This window comes from Harmonia axyridis, chromosome 5, assembly GCF_914767665.1.
Source record: "Harmonia axyridis chromosome 5, icHarAxyr1.1, whole genome shotgun sequence".
Classification (NCBI taxonomy): Eukaryota; Metazoa; Arthropoda; class Insecta; order Coleoptera; family Coccinellidae; genus Harmonia; species Harmonia axyridis.
The window spans coordinates 25,521,244-25,543,216 of record NC_059505.1 but is presented as its reverse complement, the minus strand read 5'-3'; the positions used below and the strand labels follow the sequence as shown (position 1 = coordinate 25,543,216).

General features: G+C 35.3%; 1 protein-coding gene across 2 annotated transcripts in view; it reads right to left on the bottom strand.

Moving 5' to 3' along the window:
• The window catches only part of LOC123681211 (alpha-2C adrenergic receptor), a 437,152-nt gene that overhangs the window by 401,948 nt on the left and 13,231 nt on the right, over nucleotides 1-21,973 (bottom strand). The window contains exon 2 of one of the 2 annotated variants that reach the window (XM_045619462.1): nucleotides 20,451-20,616. In XM_045619462.1, coding sequence (XP_045475418.1) covers nucleotides 20,451-20,616 — 166 coding nt within the window. Of the gene's footprint in view, nucleotides 1-20,450; nucleotides 21,363-21,973 lie in introns of those variants that run through there. The other variant, XM_045619461.1, reaches the window with a different exon arrangement.

Here is a 21,973-nt window from a genome sequence, read left to right as displayed (position 1 = left end):
GAAAACCATTAAAAGTGTCAAACTTTTCGGGGGACTTTTTGTTAGTGGAATTCATCGATGAGACCAAGCGTTGATACGTTGAATGTCGTCTGATATTGGAGAGGGGAACTTAGGTGGAATTTTATTTTTATGCTTTTGATGGTTTGGCTGATATATTTTCATTTGAAGATAATTCCCAAATTGACAATGCACCTTCATATGTTGATGCTGGATGTGAGGTTTTTTCAATGAATATAACGAGCAAAAAAATTGGCAGTTCATTCAAAATTGCGTTAGACTCTTACAATTTGTCATAGAAATTGTTATTCGACAATAGATAACTTTGTAATTTCCGGTTACCGTTTTCATATATTAATTTGGGTGATGTAAGGTAGTTCATCCCTTTAACTTCTGGATGGTTTAGTGTGAATGCTATGTATTGTAATTCGTAGTCAAAAGCCATATTAATGAGATGAAAGTGTCAGAAAATAAACTCTTAAGAATTGCAGTTCGTTAGAAACCAACAAATCCAAAGGCATTTAAAGTGGGACACTATCAAATATTTCCTGAGAAAAGCCGAGAAGAGTTTTCGAAGAGAGAGTCAACATTTAAATGATGATCTGAAAAGGCTACTTGACTACAACCCATTTGAAGATGTGATTGTATCCTTATCATATCAAAGATCTAGAGATCAACTACAAGAGAACAGAAATTGAGTAATAATCAATTTTATTTATCAAAAAAAAGAGACTTAGAGACTTTCATAAAAAACATAAGTATACACAAAAAACACAAGACAGAAATCGTGATAGAGTTTTGGTCGAAAAGAGTCATAAAGTATTCAATTTATGACTATTTAGGCAAAAACTTGTCTGGAAACTTAAGAGTTTCAGGTTAGGTTTAGTGAAAAAGGTTGAGTCCCACACTGTTCGACTTCATATAAGGTGGTTTATCCATTATTATTCATTAATTATGAGTTAACGTTGAGTATGATTCGAAGTCTACAAAGAACTCAAAATCATTCCACGAGGAAAACTTTTAAAAATCTCAAAACACATTTGATGAAGGATCTTCTGAGGTCAGTGGTTTTGAAGAAAAAGAAACTTTCATTTAATTGAAATGCCATGTTATTACCATAAAACAATCTTTTTAAAAATCGACATAAGCCTATGAAATAGACGAACTGTCAGCAATTTATTGAATTGAATTCCTTTACTCTCCTCGACCTATAACTTTTCAGAAAATCCCGCACTTACCCAATATTACACAGCAGTCTCTTGTGGTAAATGAACATTAGAATAACACGTCACGGGATAAGTCCCGAGCCTGGCACACAGATGGCTCTGGTTTTTCTAGTTAAAAATTCCATCTTGAACGATATGATACCTTTACCAAGACTATTTTCAAGGAAAGGATCAACAGCAGAAAACCATTAGGACGGCTCATTTGAACAATTTAAATTATTGAGGGCATAACAATACACGTAATTAACATGCTTCATTATGAAGTTGATATGTCTTCAATAAAAGACATTAGTTCCACTAATGTGACAATTGCTCTCTTCAAATTCCAGCAGCAGCGAGCCGACCTCCAATTAGTGAATTGCCGTGGAACCAAGATTGATTAGGTGAAGTAAACCATGCCGTGAGATATTCGACGTATCCACCAGCTACGTGGAAGATGACACGTCATTTTGTTTTTCCCGTTTCAGCACCGTTACTTCTCCATCTTCCTGACAGGATGCGGATTAGACTTGTAGCAGAGTTGGCTGTCAACTTCAATCTAGATATCATTGGATAAGGGAAAAGACGGGGATAAATGACAAACAAGAATCTTCGCAAATTCTACTGATAATCAATTTTGTAATAGACCAATTGATCCTCAAAGATTTCGATTCTCTCAGAACAATTAAGGGATCAATCAATGAAAGGATGTTTTCATTTTTGGATTGTTGGTATTTCATGTGCAGAACAATACAAACCCTCTCAAGTTTCAGAATATAACTCTCAAATTCTTCAATCTGATTCAAATTATCTCAGCTCATCAAATATTATAAGATATTGCACGGTTTCTTTTGATTATATGATCTATATACTTTTCGATGATCTATTTAGTCGAAATTTGATGTTGTTATTGTAAGTTCATATACTTTTTTTAATATACAGGGTGTTCTGATTTGTTTCCGACAAACTGAAATGGGTGATAGATCACATCATTTTAAGCAAAAAAGTTCCTATGAACATGGGTCCGGAAATGCTTCGTTTCCGAGATACAGGGTGTTAAAGTTGAAAAAATAATTCGCGTTTTCTTAAATATCTTTCGACTGATTCCAAATAATTGCATGAAAGTTGGTACATAGGGTTTTTTGAGGTGAGAAATTCAAATTTGTGGTCGATTTGGTTGTATTTTCTAGAGGGCGCCACTGGCAATCATTTCGTCCCCTTTAAACCGTAGCAACTTTTCTGTGCTACCCTGTACGTCATTCTGAACTAAAAAAAATCGATTCCTCTGACTTTTCTAGTTAAAAAAGGTATAACTCATTTAAGTTGCTAAGGGCAATCGTTTCAGAGAAAAACGCATTTAAAGCCAAATCCATATTTTTGTAATCTCTAAAATATGTAGAAACAAATTTGTAATAATTTTAAATTAAATATTTCTTAAAAGTAACAATTTAGAACAAAACAAAATAACATAATAATTTTTAAAGAAGGTGTTCGAAATGTATACCGTCCTGTTGAATGCACAAATGACATCTTCGAATGATTGATTGTTTTACATTCAACAATTGTTGCGGCAATAGATTTAAAATGGCTATACACAATGACAGATTCAAAGTGTGTTAGGTTCAGATGTCATTAATTATAATTATAGTTAACTAAGTTGATAGCTTATCAACAATTACAGGAAAATGGTATTGGTTACCAAAGGCCCGAACGAAGCATACAAAGAAGAAATCCTCTACAGAGAAATAGGATTTTACAGACCTTCGAAGAAAATAAAAACTCAATATTCGTAAAGCATCCCAACAACGCAATATTTCAGGAAACAGAATATTCAGAACACTTAAAAACAACAATTACATAGCATACCACTTCTACTTATTAGTGGGCAATAGAAAATCCGCATGCATTTCGCCTTAGAAATTTTCAAAATGAATTTAAATTTAATATTTGAATAGGAATAATTTCATGAAAGGATTTCGAAGCAGTCAAAACATATTAAGGAAAACGCGAATTATTTTTTCAACTTTAACACCCTGTATCTCGGAAACGAAGCATTTCCGGACCCATGTTCATAGGAACTTTTTTGCTTAAAATGATGTAATCTATCACCCATTTCAGTTTGTCGGAAAACAAATCAGAACATCCTGTACATAATCAACATCATATTTTTACTGACAAGATCATCGAAAAGTTCTAATTTTCTCCGCTGGAGGAAAAAATATTGCTATGTCAAGAATGAAATACTTTTCCGTTGCCGTAGGAAAAAATGAAGTTAGCAATGATAACTATCAACTATTTTAATTCGTCTTCAAACTTAATTTATAATGACAACCGTATTTAGGCAAATTTTCCATTGATCAATCAATTATAAAAATCGTTAATATAAATCTAATGTGAGAGGGAACACCACTACGTGATTGCTCATTCCAAAACGACATTAGAGATATCTTTTTACAAATTACCGATTTTTATGGAGCTTACACCTTAAACAATAACGAAAGAAAGTTAATATTTTTCATTTGCAAATGAAAAATAAAAAAAAATGTTTGGTAACTTTCTGTTACTCGCAAAAAAATTGATGATTTTATGTACTCTATACAAAGCAGCATTGATATATTCTCAGAGTATTAGTGAAAAAAATCCTACCAAAAATCGAAACGAAAAAGGTGAAACTATAATTTCGTGTCGTCATACAATTCTGCGCTCTACATATTTGCTTCGAAAAAAGGACGAAGATGTAGTAAATGTACAACTTGGATCACCGTACAAAGTTTGGTCATCGCAGAAGATCCAGGTACCACGTGGTGGTAATCCCTCTTAAAAGTAAATCCCTCGATTTTCATGAATTTCAGAACTTTTGAAAAAAATACTCTATTCGAAGAAGTGACTTTTTATGATTCGCTTTCAATTACCCACCTCAATATTATCGGTGGGTAAACATAGGCTTGCCGTGACAAGTGACAATTGCTGAATACAACAATCATCCACGTTATCGTAAGTCTACTTCAGTTTCGTTAAATTTGTCTCAAGTTAACAAAATAATATTGCTATGGGGTGAAATTACTCCTTAAGATCTAAGAGTATATTTTACCATATCGTTGATGTAGAGGAGAAACAGTTGCTTGTCTGGTGGATATTTTTGAATCGAGAAAAATAACGATGACTCTCCAACAAATTGCATCGAATAAAATATGCCAAAGTGGTTCTAAAAGGTGAATAAGTAGTAAATGGTTGTTGTCAATGGTAAAAGACAATACAGCCAGGTTCATCTTTTTCACAAACTGATATCACAATGGGGCTATAATATACCCTTACCACGACTGTTCTTCAAACCAAATCGACACTGATAAAATGAAACTGAAAAATGGTACGATAATGTACCAGTAAGAAAGAATGCTATAAATGAATGTAGGATCCGGTTTATTGTTCCCTGTAAATAATTGAGATGGTCAACAGGATGTTTGGAGACCTATTAGTCTCTTCAAGTGCCAAGAGCATGACAAATTCAATGAATTTACAGGGAACGAATGGTTATTGTACATAATGCACAAAGGATGTGTCTTCGGGGTGTCGAAGAATGTCATATGTCGATTGTAAAACTTAAGGGATTTATGGGGTTGGGAAAAGTTTCGGAACAAGACGATTATGCCACATGTGTTTCATGCTTTTTCTCAGGCCCTAGTTCTTCTAGAATATTCGATTCCAGGAACCGCGAAGATCTTTGGGGGCGGTACGACAAAAGATTTCATTGGACTAGGAGATGGTAGGTACTTTCCCCTAAGGGTGTGGTCAAACCGAGACAGGGTAGTTCCGATCGACAGAGAGCACAGTTCAAATTAAGCCGAAGACGGGGACAGTGAAGATTAAACCGAAGACGGGTACAGACGGTACAGTTTAACTCAAGTCAAAGACGAGACAAGTTCGGTCGGTCAACTTAAGACGTAAGACGAAAAGACGGTTCGCGGACTAGATTAGGACGAGTCGCGAACAAGTTAAAGACGAGACGACCGAAAACTTGAAGTACGACGAAGACGTTTCGAGTAATCAATTAAACGAGAGTTAAAGACGAAATTCAGTACCGTATACCGTATAGTAGTGAGAGACTTGTTGTTAGGACGTTATTGGGATCTTCTCAATACTGAGTTTTCACTGTATAATTGTGGCTTTGTAAATAGATGTGAATAATTCAAAAGAGTTTCATTATTACAAATCCAACAAAGTCACGGAGAAAAAGACGAAAGGCCAGGTAATCGAATCATACCTCTAGACGATCGATTAACCAAGCCTACATGAATGGATATAATCTGATACTGAGACAACTCGTTTGAATATAAAGGACAAAAAAATAACGTTCGTGAAGTTTGAATCTTTCCTCGGTCAAATGGCGAAACCTACTGACCACAAATGATATAATAAATGTCAAAACAAAGGGAACTGTGTTGCCATTATAGTCAATTAAATTTTCATTATTTCTATTGAACAACCCTTTATTTCCCTTTTTGATTGAATTAACTGTAAACAGTTCTGACAAAGTTTTACCAGATATGTTCATTGTAGTAGAAATGAAAAAATCTGTACCTACACCAAAATTCAAAACGAACGTCACGTCCTAACCTAAACAATGCCTGACACATACCGCTGTATGGTCCGGACAAGATAACGAAAAGCTGAATTATTGCCACCACAATTTTCTCTTCGAAGTCAACCCCCTATAGATACCCCCATAAATCAACCACCAATCTATACTTTTTGAACATAAAACATATTTTTTTCTCCTTTCCACATCCGTATCATCTTAATTCGTACCCTTTTCGATCGAGAAAAACATACAGATAATGCTGCTCAGTCACACTCTGTTCCATTGATAACAATCAGAAGCGATGTTGTACGGTTCTTCCGGCATATACAATTCCGCGAGAGGATTTATTGCCGTACCGATCCTAAGGTTAGCTAAAAATATAATCTGAATGATGAATTGGATGCTGTGTATTGCATACGGATGGCGAGGAATATATTGAACTCAATCTTCTTCGCGTCGTTTATCTCAGTCTATCACAGTCTGAAAGGAAGAATATGGATAGAACGAATAAGGGAGCCATTTCCACTGGAATTGGCTAGAGAGAACGCTACATATTCTGCACCGATGTTCTTTTATTTTTTCGATAAATAGTATTTCCGCTCGATATCTTAGATGGTTTTCGAGTGCTCGTTCACCTAACAACTCGGGGACAACTTCAAATGTTGATTGGAGAATGATATAACGTCACTCAAAAACAAATCCTGGTGGTAGGCAGTAAAGACACATTTTTTCATAGGAATTCGACATTATTCGTCTACATAGTTACCCTCAAGAGTGAAACATGGTTGCCAACGCTCTTCTAACTTTTTAATAGGTACCTTTCCGATTTGCTTTCTGAATAGGCAATAACTTTATCGGTACAGATCAGGAATGTAGTGATAAATCAACGTTTCATCCACTATCACATATCGATGCAAAAAATTGTGATTATAACACAGCTCCAAGTAGCGATAAGAATCAACGATCAGTTATAGCTTTTGATCTGCGATGAGCAAACGTGCCACCAATGAAGCCTCTCTCAACCCTCTTCTTAACCTTCAATATCTCGATCCAAGCATTTTTTGAAGCTTGGTACTGAAGAAAACAAAATGGTATGATGCTGGTGATGTCAACTTCGTGTCGGCCCGGGACTTATTGAGTTTAGAGGCATTACCATCACGTGGTTTTTCTTGTGTCATTTATACCCATTCATTTCCCTTTTGGCGCTCCTTCGATGATTAAACTTTGTAGGGTGTACGAAGTTGTATATAAGTTCATATTTTTTCGAAGCAAATGAGTAGAGGGCAGCACTGTACGACGACTTCCACCAAATCATAGTTTTATCTCTTTTGTAATGATTTTTAGTATTTTATTTTATTTTGAAAATAGAAAAATACTTCGTAGAAAGTGCATTCCTTAAATATTGGCGAAAAACGAAAAGTTACCAATTTTTCTTTTTCATTCGCAAATTGAAATTTTTTTTTCTTCCATGTGAATTATTGCCTAAAGATTATGTGGAAACTCCGTGAACATCAGTAATTTGTAAAAAGAAATATCTATTATCTCGTTTTGAACTAAGCTGCCACGTGGTGGTTTTCCCTCTTAAATGTTATCAAGTTTTGACAGATGATGACTTATATCTATACGCTACTGTCTCGAACGAAAAGACCGATAGTATTGACGTTTTCGGAGATGATGAGGATCTCGAATGCAGCAGTCGATGGGCCTAATCACACTAGGGTTTCTGTGACATGATTCTTCGAATTTCCTTGTTAATTTCAGATCTACAGATTAGATCCAGAAAATAATGTGCATTTAGAGGTTATATGACAGCTTCAAGCAATGTCCCGAATTTTTTAATGATCGCGTTACCACAACCATTGGAAATTCGAGGAAATATTTCGAAAAATTACCCAATATTTCTGTGGCCAACAACACAACACTGACGGAGTTGAAATTCTATAAAACACTTGATATAATAATATAATTCCAAGCTCCGTGGGACATTCCAAGCTGATCACAACATCAAAACCATGGGAAATTCGAGAATAATTTTGGAAAAAAGAAATCAATATTTCCGTGATTACAGATCCAATCAGTAGGATATTCTGCATTTATACCGGGTGTTACAAAAAAAAAGTTTCGATATTTTGGTAGCCGATTAGAGAAATCAAAATAAGTGGAAAAAATCATATGAACATGGTTCCGCAAATGAGTCGCTTTGAAGATATAAGTAATTTGAATCAGTGAATGAATATTTGGTAAATACAAGATGGAACCCCACCACTTTATACACTTGCTGTTAGGGAAAATGTAGATCAAGCATTCACCAGAAGGAGGATAAGATGAGGAATCCTAGTGCCATGACCTGCTGGATCGCTCGATTTGAAGCCTTTGCACTTTTATTTTTGGTGTAATTTGAGAGGTTAAGTATATGCATTGTCAGTGAATAACGTCGAAGAGTAGCAACATCGTATATTGAACTATTCTGTCAAACGATCCTAATACAACAAGGTCTTTTTGAAATAGTGTAATTCGTTCTTGCGGCGATGTACCTTCTACATTGAAATGAATGTTGATCATGTGGAACATCTTCTGTAAAACATTAAAAGCCAAAAATGAATCGAATATCTTCTAGGATCTCCAAAGGCACAATTGCCGCAGCAATGAACGAGTGTTCAAAAGCTGCTAACTTCAGTCATGTTTATAATGTTCTTCTTCGGGCTTTGAGTGTGCAGAAAACGGACAATGAAGTGACTTGACAGAAATTCATCAAGGAAAGTGAATGTTAATTGAAATTTTGAACTTTACTCGCCAATCAAGATAATTACAATAACGTTTTTGTAATAATGTCAGACGTTACACCGCACAAATTCAATACCTTCACTTCCTGATTTATTCCCTAGTTAAACAGAATTTTGTGCAGGGTTCAAATACTTGCTAACAAGATTTCGCTTACATCCTTGTTTGTGTTACTTCCACGTAGACAAAATGTTGCTTATCAGAAGCAGTATTCTATTTGAACAACGCAGAATTTGAATTTTCTTTTTATTTACATTTTTTATGCCTTTTGATTTTGGGTGATATCTTGACTTCATTTAATCGCTTCAAATAAGTTCCTAGTTTAATTCATTTGCTAAATGCTAATCCGTGTGTAATATCGTATTGATTTCTCAATGAAATATTGAGTTTCCAGTTAACAAACATAAGCTATTGAAAAATATTTAATGTGTTTTTTCTGAGTATTTTTTTTGTTGCATTTAGAATGCATTGAATGATTCTGACAAATAAAATTTCAGTGATTGGTCTTCAACCTTAAAGTTCGACTCATTGTTGACGAACTATTTGTGAAATTTAAGGATGTCATTAGAACGGCCATCCGCCAAAGGAAAATAGGATAACTTCCGAACGGATAGAAAAGAAACTTGAAATTTTCAGACCAGGTTTGGATTTTGAATTGGTTCAGTTCGTTGATATGTATTATCCTACAAGAGTATCTGTAAATATGACCGTTCAAAATATTTTTGTCATGATATATTCAGAAAATTTTTCAAGAAATAGCAACAGCTTCAACTGAAATTTCATTATCACCAGAATTTTCATTCTCGTCACAGAAACCAGAGAAAACAGATTATCGAAAAAAAATTGTATTTCAGTGACACCAGGTCCAATTGACTTGAGATTCTGCGTATATGCCTATTTACATAGACATTTGGATCGTCGTGTAGAATTCCTTTCTGATCGCTTTGCCAGAATCAAGCGAAAAGGCAAGCGGAATCTCTATAGAAACTAAAAGTTTCAGTTATACATATCCGACCTAATTCAAATTTTGTGTGTAGAAGTACATTAACAATTTCAAGATTTGGACAAAATTTCATATCGTAGAAATTTTGTTTGTATATGTCAATTAATCATTTGTATATTCAAGCCGAATTTCAGGACGATTGTATCATCAGAACTCCTCATCTAGATTATTACAACATTATAAATCACATCCCATTTCCCTCGTTCTATTGCTTGAATAGCATGTTTTTTTTTCGGATAAATGGACATTTTATGGCTCTAATAAAATTGTTAAATATCCAGTCTCGCCACGAATAGTTACTGTTCTTCTAATAAAACAACATCGACACTTTTCTATGCTTGTATGAAATGTTCAGGAAAAATTACTTCTATTTATCGAAAGCACAGTATGAGATTTATTACAGTTTTATACTGGTGGCAAAGACGATGGTTTGGGATCTATGATTATCACGTGTACAAGCAACTCCAAAAAACGCTTCAATATGATCCAGAATATAGGTAACATGTTAGAGATTCATCACCCCTTAAACCTTATCTGTTTTCTGGAAATTTACGAGTTGGAAACTTATCGTGGAATTTACCATTTTATCTGTAGTTCTTAATTTGGAATTTAGATTAAAGCTGTTACTTCCCATTTTTTTTTTGTTAATTTCAAACCCCCTTTCTGTTGTTCAGTAGCTTGATGTTCCTTATGAAGGCAATAAGCGCTCGAAATATCATCTTCTTCTCTAGATTCAATCTGGATGCCATTAAATTGGTCGTCTACATTAGTACAACTTTCTTGAGAGTAAGTGTGAAGGGTATCTCAGAGTTATTGGTTAATAATTTACGATAAAAAATATGGTAGGGAAGTTCACATAATCATGTCGAAGGCAGATCGTCTTCAATTGATATACAATAGAACCAATTTCTCTTGTAAATATTACTAGATTTATTAAGGTTTGACAACGCTCGAAAACTAACATGATACGTAACACTCTGCCATGAAAGTACCACGTGCAGGACACTCTCGGATCGATTCTAGAAACCACGAAGTATCTTGTGGGCGGTACGTCCAATATTTTTTATTGGACAAGGATGATTCTTAGTATTTCACGCCACAATAATGAGGAGATGCTAGTGGCGTGGCCCAGATGGAGGAGAAAACAGATAAGCATGATAGAATTCATCGAGATAGAATAGAGAGGAGACAACATCTCGTGACTTACTTGGTCACTTTTTCTAGCACGAAAACATCTCATAGCGTCTCCTCAGTATTCTATCTTGATGGTAGAATCAGATAAGAAGGCAGTAACCAGTCAGCGATCAGAGTTAGAGTTGAGACGAAGTCGCGAGTCGGTCAAGCCTTATAATCAGACGGGTTGCGAATTGAAAATTAGACGAGTCGCGAATCAATTCTAAGACCGAATTAAAAGTTAGAGGTAGACTACGGTACTCAGCAGTCGTGATATTTGACAGCACTTTTGGTTTTTCGAACAATTGAAGAGTGAAGACGAAATTCAATAACGTATTGAGATATTATAATTGATAAGGAAATATTTTTTCAATACTGTGTGCGTTAGCAAGTAGAATGAATTATGTGGAAGATCTTAGAAGATCAATGAATCCAGATGCTCCACAAGATAATTCCGATTCTTGGAGTGATCCTAAGAAAATCGAAGATGTACAAGGGTTTTATGTTTCTAGTATGGCTATATTTATATGTTTTTTTTGCGGACTGTTGTGAGAGATTATTAATCTATCAATAGTTACATTTGCAACCTCTTAGATCGAATGTTATCAAAATATCAAATTGCAAACACCATGCAAAGTGAACCAGAAGAAGAAGATTGGCCAGGTTATCAATCACGTAGGGTGATTTGAATTCTTCTCGCATGACTGAATTAAAATAATTCATAATAGTTCGTTATCAAATTTGATTCGATTCAATTTCAATTTGAAAAATAGACTCTATCTGAAACAATGAGCATACAAAATTATTCATCAGGAATCAGGATATACGTCTCATGAAAATTATCCATTCTATTATTATTTCATAGAGAGATATAAAGCATTGACAAAAAAAGTTTTGAATATTTTACTGTTTTAAGAAATCCACTCATTATGTGAATGATTCATCTTTTATATCGAATGCACCTGGATGCAGCACGGTCAATATCTGAATGAGTGACAGTGACAGCAATATTCAGCTGGACTATTTTATATAGGGCATCGAGTATGCAACTGATCAACATGACAAAATATGCCTCATGGTGTATATGTACTGGAAGGAATATTCCAAAGCATATTTGAACCTGAACAGTTCACGATATGCAAAGTCAAAGGTGATCTGATATGAAATTTCAATTACCATAACCTTGTTGGAAACGACTCTTCATTTCCCTCGTTGCCAGCGCCAATTCCAGTTGTATGATCGTATTGAAATTTCATGTTCTCTATTCAAATGAAGGAGTTGATGAAGTTGGTTTTTATGCTTCCGTCATAGCCATTATTTTTATCTGGAGAATTAAAGAGATGCCACCGGAACCCGATTGGAAATGCATTTCTTTTTACAACTGTTTAACGACATGGACATAAAGTAGATCTGCAGTACAGTTGGAATGCACATAACCCCGGTTAGAGCTTCTGAGCGCAGCATATATACTGGCAGAAAGTCCTGATGAAGAGCAATAAATGGGAGGAATATCATGTTACTGGCTTTTCATATCCATCGATGCGATTTTATGCTTTAATCGATTTTCAGTTTCAGCTCGTTCAATCACAGGAAAATGTGATTCTGAAAAGTGTGCAAATATCTTTTTACCCTGCATTGGAATAGAAAAATAGATGGAAGGTTCAGGATTTCGAGCGGTCGTTCCCCGAAAAATTCAGTTTTCCCTTTCGTCAGTATGATTTTGCATTTAGAAAAAAAAATAAGAGTTAGAAGCTCCATGACAAATTAGATTTTGACCGCATGACCAGAACCCGAGAAGTTGGGGAAAAAAATCATAAAAAAACAGTATACCTATTCATGACAACACATTTGATCGTATCGAATTGACTCGATATTTTATTGATGGAAATTAATTCCTTTCAAAATTAAATGAGAGTTATTTCTTCTTTTTTATTATTTAAATAACAATAATATAGCTTCACAAATGCTTCTTCAAAAATCTGAAGAAACTACTGTCTAGCGAAACAATTGTTATTTGAATAATGAAGAAGTAGAAATAGAGTTACTGTGATTCAAAATTTCATCTTGTAGAAGTTTGCTTGCAGATAGAAAATAATAATTTTTCCTATAACTGCTAAGGAATGTAGCGTATTCTTCATAGCTTACTCTATTTCAAAACTAAGTATTGCTGATACTGTGAGAAATATTATTCCACATGGCACTTTGCCCACACCTCGCTAGGTAGACCAATGAAATTGTGCTTTTGAGAAGTCATTTTTATGGAAACACAAGAAATAATCAGATACTGTCAACGAAGGCTATTTTGAATTGAAAAAGGGTACATTACTTGAACTGTTTAAATTTGTGCAGTTGTAGGAAAAGTTTAGTGTGCAACATATGGAGAAAGTCCTTTTCTCACTCGTGTGTTTGCGGCATTCGCCTTTCAGGCTCGTGCCACAAACTTCCACACTCGTGAAAAAAGTTGGACTTCCCCCACTTGTTGCACAAAATACTATTTAGCATTTCGCAATGAGTAAGTATTGCTTCTATTGATTATGACAAGAGAAACACATTGACGTGAAGTCCAAAAAAATGTGCTCTCGCGACCCATGCAAACAGTTTTCATTGCTTCAATTCTGACAGCTTTTTTCGACATTGACCGAAGAATTTTTTTGGAGATGTTTCACATAGGTACATAGCAATGGAATTACTGTCAACAAAAGAACAAATATCAATATTTTCAGTATGAAACGTAGCTATTTGCTCGAGTAAATTAATATACATAATTATACAGGGTATTTCCAAATCAAACGTTTACCTATCAGGTCATTTCATACAAAAAAAGTTACTATAAGTGTAGGTCCGCAAACGCTTCATTACCGATCTACAGCGTGTTTAAGTTTAAGTAAAAAAAAAAAAAACAGTTAAAATAAGATTTTTCCAAAACGGTTTGAGATATCATAATGAAAATTAAGGCGTGTTTATCGCTGTGGGAGACACATGTTGCAAGACGAACTTAAAGTTTTTTTTTTATTTTTATTTTCAGAGAAATCAGCGGCATCCTGTTTTTTTCTTGAAGAATAGCCTATGACGGGCCAATGCGGGCGCCACTGGTACGACTGAAGCATCGTGTTGTATTGCAAACTATGTGTCTCCCATGGCTATTAACACGCCTAAATTTTCATTATGATATCTCAAGCCGTTTTGGAAAAATCTAATTTTAACTGTTTTTTTCAATAAAACTCAAACACGCTGTAGATCGGTAATGAAGCGATTGCGGACTTATGCTTATAGAAACTTTTTTGTATAAAATGATATGGGCAATCACTCTCTTCAATATTGGCATATCTTTTTTGAATATCCTGTATAAGTATATAGGTGTTTCAATATATTTCCACTAAATTATCTAAAATACCAAACACTACTAAAGACAATAGGTTTCACTCCACACTTCTCAACTCAAAACCCTTAAACGCCATATTCCTTCATGAGATAATCAAGAAAAATGCGAGAGAAAATTAGCTTTCCAAGTGAAGGGTCGATTTTCCAATAAACTGCCGTTTGCCCTCTGTTTGTTCTAGGAGTCCTCTCAATAGTTTTATCTCCCCACCTTAAAGAACTCCGTCGAAAGGTAAGTAGCTCTCCAATCGCACTCATTGATTCCTAAGTGACATTTTTTCATTAGGTCTGAGTCTCCCATTTCCTCTTCGAGCGCCGCTCCGATAACAGACGCCAGGGACGCTGCGACACATATCGCTTCAATTTTAACGTTTTTGAGTGCTCGTTCACCGAACGAACCGATCGCTCTATCATTTCGTCACAATGTCTGTTATTTTCCTATTCCTATTAATTTTGAAAGCTGAGGATCTGTTGATATGATAATTTTCATTTGGATGTAGAAGGTGGTAGGTATCGGGTAATGAAATTCAAAGATCAATGAAAAAATTTTCATTGATAGCTATCTTCAGGGATCTTTGATTTGTATAAAACAACCATCAATTGAAAGAAAGAACAACATAGCCATTGAGGCTTACCGAAAAGTGAGTAAATCCTAAAAAACTATTTCAAGTGAAATAATAATGAAAACAATAATAATAAACTCTTGAATACCGCCTAGAAATTATGGTCGAACTAGTGAAAAGTTTTTCAGTGTAGCGTCGTGCGAGGAAAAATTCAAAATGAACCGATTACTTTTGCAAATGGACAGGAAATAAAAGCAATGAAATCGGATGATCTTTACAACAAATACCTTGGAATGAAACAGAACCGACGAATCAACCACCAAAGAATGAAGCAAGACTTAACTACTGAGTTCGTTAGGAGAACTAAAAAGTTTTTAAAAACAAACCTCAACTACAAGAACATGACAAGAGCCATCAATACATATGCATGTTCAATTCTAACTCATTCGGTTTAGTTTCATGCAACGCAAAATGGGAACGCTGATGAAAAAAGTAAATAAGCAAAATGTAAAAAGCAGGATTGATAGGACTACACTGCCAAGAAATAAAGGAGGCAGGGGTCTGACGGACATCAAGGAACATGCATTTGGGCGGATAGGAGGTCTACGGGAATACTTCAGAGATCAAGCAAGTACATCAGAGGTCTACATACATCAGAGGTCTATACTGTGTGAAGCAGATGAAACAATACCTTCACAACTGCATAAGGAGCAATTTTCATATAACAACTACCAGACAATCCCAGAAAAATTGCAAACGTGACAATTCAACGAGGTGAACCAGGATCATGTCGACATTGAAGCGTCAAACTATTGGCTCATATCAGGTGCGATGTATCGAGAAACGAAAGATTTTCTTTAAGCCATCCAAGATCAAGTGATCTAACCAGAAATTACTGGAAGCATATTATAAAGGATCGAACCATTACTGACGATCGATGCCGCTATGGGTGTCCCACGATTGAGACAATCAACATATCACGGGAGGATGCCGAATGTTTGCAGGAAATGAATATAAAGAGCGCCACGATGCAGTGGAAAAGATACTACTCCGAGAATTGGCAACCTTATATTAGAACTAATTCATTCTGAAAAAGTGCCATACTACAAGTACCAACCGGTGACCATCCTGGAAAACGAACGCTATAAACTGTACTGGGATCGTACAGTTATGACTGATGAAACCGTCCATAATAACCGAGCTCACAACAGACAATATACTACTAGTCGATAAACATAACAACAAGTAATACTCATCGACGAAGCAATACCAAATAACAACATGCGTCAAAAGGAGGTTGAGAAAAAAACAAAATATAAGGACCTCAAATTTCAGATGAAGCACCAGTAGGGAATTATATCAACGAGAACTATTCCAATTATCATCCCAAAAACTGGAATAGTACCCAAAAATCTCAAGAGAAATATCAAGCAACTAGGACTGTGACCATGCATATGTAATATAATGCAACGAGCTGTTCTTTAAGGTACTGGAAGGACGGTGAGAAAATTTCTAGGAGTTGACGGACAGGTTCAAGAATAGGCGGGTCGCGTGGAAGAGGACCAGAAATTCAACGAGAACCAGGGGCACCACAAGGACCGGACTTAAATTTCTGGGATTGATTGAATGTTCCTCTTAACGAGGAGTGAGAAAGCCGACGTCGAGGGGAGTTTTCTCTCCTTCACTTATATGCTAAAGTTGGAGAAAATGAACTCTTGATATTACAATGTCTAATAGTCAATACAATAATAAAATTCCTATCCACAAAACTCACGTTAAACTTGGCTGTCTGTTTGCGCGACGATCCTGCCCTCTGTCCTTCCAATGAAATAGGTGACAAACGGGTAAACAAGGTCAATTCCGATGGAATCTGTCATAACGTGAACATGATTACGAGCATTATTATCAAAATTGTGGATTTCGAGGGTCTCAAGTAAAGATCTCTTTTATATGTTGTTTTGTACCTGCAAAATCTCAAGGTCTGTAAAATTCATCATATGATCACTTTCGTAAACATGCTTCGACGGTCCACAAGTTTGTTTTGATGTCCTAAAGTCCTTTCTCGACCAGTTTTGGTTTCGTGTCAGTATGTCGGTCTATGTCCGCATATCTTTCTAACAGACTTCTTTTGAAATTATTATCCGATTTTCATAAAATTTGGTATGGGCATTCAGTTTAAGCCTGCATGATGATCCAAAAATTGTGCTAGTTAGCACTGTTCCTATATCTCATGTTTTGTCATTCCGAATCCGAAGAAAATTGGTATGGATCAGGTAGTAGTAGAGTTTCATTGAAATTTCAGCTTTTTAGCATCTATGGTATACTTTACTCAAGCACAAACGTAAAATACCTCGAATACCTATAATTCCTTTTCTACTCATCCGATGTTGATCAATTTTGGGAAAATATGGGGATTCAGTTTGCCATATCGAATATTTAATGAAGGTATTAGCATAAGGTGTTCATTGCGCATGCTTAAATAGATTTTCGGTGATAGTGTTATAGTTAAAAATAACTTGAAGTGTTGACTTTTCAGGAGCGGCAGAAGAGGAAGCATATCGCCACACCCATCAGCAGGGAATTTTCATTAGGTCTGTATCTCCCGTTTCATCTTCGCGCCCTGTTCTGATAACAGACGCAGGTCGCTGCGACCAATATCGCTCCAATTTTATCGTTTTTCAATTAAACTGAATGGCCTGCTGGATCGGCCCACGAGTTGATACGAATACTTCGACGGAATTAAAAGTAAATATTATATTTCGTACAATATTCCCCTGGAGCATCTCCAAGTTAACGGAAATTTGAATGGAATCGCCGGGGAGGAAATTGAGATGCCTATGAGCAGCAATATTTTTTCGATTCGTAGTATTCTTTCGTTATTAGGAAAGATGTGAATTGAGGGGATCAGGGGAAATTATCGGGGTGGATTTAATAAATTTCGAGATTATTCTATTGAATTGAAAGTGAGATTATAATAAGCTTTTCGATCCGGCATCAAAGTTTTGAAGAAAGAAAAGCAATAAAGGCAGCGCTTTGTGCGTTTCTGCTTATTGACTTCCTTCTTCGTTTTTTTTTCACAACAGTTTTCAACCCTTTGGAACCTTTGACATTTCAAAAAATTTCACCTGCATGCAGTGGCTCTTTCTTGATTTCCGTAAACAAATCCTACAAATTATATTTTTATGTTTATAGTAAATAAACATTATATTATATTATATTATTATTATAATCGTTCTTAGAACTGAGAACTATGACTACAAAGTTGACCAAATTAAATGATGGGTTAATGCGCCGCGCCGTTCCAAAGAACTGAAAATTGAATGCCTACAAATCAATGATTGCTTACAGATCAATGAATGCTCACAAATCAATGAATGCTTATAAATCAATGAATGCTTACAAATCTATTTATGCAATGGTCACCTAAAAGAAAAGTTCTTAGTAATATTTTCTCAGGAACATTGCATAAGTCTCTCAAATTGACCCTGATATCAAAGAGATATCGATTTTTTTTTTCATGTAGGAACTACAGACAGAACACAGAAAAAAGTTTTTATAGTCTTTCATAGTCAGGAAAACAGTTACTAGTCGATAACATTAGATGATTTTTTTTTCGAAACTCATTATCTTGGTGAATATAAAAGTTCCCTCTCTTAATATTGGCAGCATTTCGCACATGAAACTTTTTTTATATTACAACATTACAGATTTTCAGCTCCATTTTTTATCTATTCCACAAGAAGCAATGTATGAACCTACAAAATGTAGCCCAGAAAATAAAGATAAGAATAGATAACGCTCGTTTTTGAGTAAGGGGACAATTGTTCCTATTGAAACTCCGTTTAGGGGGCCTTTTCAAATGATCAATTAGAAGAACCTACTTGAACGAAGGTAGCTATGACTATGGAAATCTTCATTTGTATATTTGTGTCTCCATTAAGATTCTTCACTTTCGTGAATATTTTATAATGAAAATTTCTGTTTTCAATTATTATTACAATTGATTCAATATGTTATTCAGGAGAGATTTATTCGATATATCGAAGAGTACTTGAATCGTATATTGATTTTAGGACTTTTTTCAGACCTTTGTACTATCCATTTTTATTATTTTCAAGCAAAAATAAAACATTTCATGAATTTAACGAGTGTATCTTGGAATTAATTGTTAACATTCACGAAAAAATAATGTGAATCATTGAAAAATGATTTGAAATCTTTCGAAGATCAAAAATGTACACCCCTTGAAATTTCCACAGTTTACTTTTATAAATATACATAATCCGAAAATCGAAGAGTAAGAGTAAAAAAATAGAAAGATATCGAATAAACGATAATCCGGACCACAGCCACTAGAACATTTTCTCGGTAAGTATGATATTGGGATGAAATTTGATACAAAATCGGTTATTATAACGCATTAGACTTTTAGCTTTAGAATGCATTCTATAATATTTTGAAGCAATAATAAAAATTTTTTCACAAAAATCAAAAATTTAACATATAATTATGCAATTGAAAATATCAATTATGGTATTATGTGATAACAGTGTGAATAATATTATTCACTGAAAACAAAGTATTAGAACCTGAAGTATCAGAGATAAGAATTTTTATAATTTCCATTAAAATTTTTTATTCAATGACACCTGGTTCGAATCTCACTGTTGGATATTGATTATTTTTTTTGTAAATTTATTACTTTATTTTTTCAATGTCGAGGTATTTCGCTTTGGAAATAATAATCTTTGAAGTAAAATTTGCTCTAGTTTACTTAACTGCGAATGGGTGGATAATATCTCGAAAAAGAATTTTATGAAGGGCTGGTTCTCAAAGTGCCGAACTGCGGCTAACGAGGTCTTTTGTCAACCGCTCATCAATATCAATACTAAAAGATTAGACAACAATCTCCAAAAAAAACTTCACTTCATGAGTTCATGGAAGTTAAAACAAAGACTTATTGCTCTTCAATGGAGAAAGTAAATAATTTATCTATCGTCCAATGAATTGACTAATATGCATTGATATTCGGCAAACATACGTACCATATTTTTTGAATAACTTCTTCAGTATTGAGTAATATTCACCCATATAAATCAGGGTATGATGGTACAATTGTCTTAAAATAAGAGTGCGGATCTCGGTGTGGATATAGAATAGGTATTTCGTTCAAATCATTATAACAACAGTTTTTCCTGATATGTGAGATTCAAGGTATATGAAGGAAAGTTCTAAATAATTTTATTGGAGTGTGAAGGAATAATGTGGATTTTTTTTAATTCCAATGAAATATCTTAAAAATTTCACGCTGAAAAAAAAATTTAAGAATATCTTATATAAATTGTTTTCATTTCTTTCAATAGATCTGCATTTTTCAAATTAAACATCTAATAATTCATGATATATTTGAGTTATATGGCTCAAATAAATACAGACTTCATCTACTCAGTCGACTGAAAATGGAATTCAATAAATGATCATATCGTGTCAAAATTCAAATTCCAATAGACTTCCTTCAAGATAGGTCCAAGTAAATTGTTAGAGTTTACATAAGCTATTTCGAATTATTGAAATTCCCATTCCCGCAGTCAAATGAACGACCATCTCAGAAGTTTTGTTCGCTTTGTAAATAACCTGCGGCGTTTCACAGAGACCCTTCATCCACTTTACCGATAAATTTATCTTGGCCAATATTGAGAGTTATAGCAGTTACATTTCTCGTTTAATTAATACCTTCCTATTCTAGGCAGTATGAATATAACCCTTCCTACCTGACACTGAGGGTACTGCTCTTCAGCCGTCCTCTCAACCTTCCATCCAAGAAGTGGCGGTATGCAGATCAGCGCAGACAAAATCCAAACAGCAGCAATCATAACGATAGCTCTGACAGGGGTCCGCTTCTTGAGGTACTCCACAGCCTGAGTGATGCTCCAATACCTGTCCAACGATATCAAACACAAGTTCATAATTGAAGCCGTACTCAACAAAACATCCATCGCTGAATGAATATCGCACCACCAGGTACCGAAAATCCAGTACCCCATCAGTTCATTCGCCAACGAAAACGGCATTATTATGAGTCCCAGGAAGAAATCAGCGACCGCTAAGGAACCGATAAACCAATTCTGGATACTCTTGAGGGATTTCTCGGTTGTTATAGCTATAATTACGAGCATGTTACCAACTACAACTATAATCATTATAATAGTGGCGAAAATTGAGGCTACCACTATTTGAGGTAGGCCGTAACCACTGGGATAGTGAGCTATGGCAATGGTGTTATTGGAACTATTAGAAGTATTAGAATTATCGAAGAGCATAAGTAAATCTTCAACAGCCATGGCTGCATGAGGGGTTACATTTGCCAACGCCATGGTTTGATGAGGAGTTGCAGAAAAATTCCTAATCCTATGGTTACACTTGAAACACGATAACAGTTTGGTCCCTAATCACTTTATGTACAATTTAAACCCGTTTATTCCCGAAGCAATGGCCCATGTGGGCAGTAACGATAAAACTCAAAAGTACCAAGAAATCATGCCCTACCCATTAAAACACTTAACTACTAATTATTTTTTTTTTTTTTTAGAATTTGAGAGGATCAGCGCAGAGGGGCTTTGCCACTGGGGTGGCTCTTATGACAGCCGGCGTATCTTCTGGGCTCGCCAGCGGTTTGACAGCGAGGCATGTTAACGCCTATACGCGCTACCGCACACTGTGAGAGAATACGAGGTTCGAACCCAGACGTAGGCATGCGTGGTGGCGCGCCATCTTCTTGCAGCCTCTCTTCGCGTCTAATCGTGGATAAATATCAGCTGAAATAGTTATGAGGCCTCTGCTGTGCTTCCACCTTGTTTATTTGACCATCCGTTGAGACTTCGATTCGGAACGAGAGCGTTAGAAGCTTGAAGTGGTTATGCAAATGGTGCGAATATCAAACTGCTTGCTGCGGGCGGCTGTTGCCTTGATGAGAAATGAGTGAATCTGAGATTCGCTCTAGATGAAATCAAAAAGGTTATCACAGGTTCTAAACAGCAGTAAGAGCAATACTTGCATGTACGACTACGTAAATTGTTGGCTAAGGCATTAAACCGAGTACAAAAACGCTGTGTTTTCACTACGAGGTACACATACTATTTTGACTAAAATCGCAATCAACAGTATCGGAACTTAAAGAAGATTACTTTCATTGCACTACGAGAAGGTATACTTCCGAGGTTTATTATTTTTCTTTATCCGCTTTGTCGCCCCTTGTTTTGCCATATGTAATTTTTGCATTCGTCATTGATATACA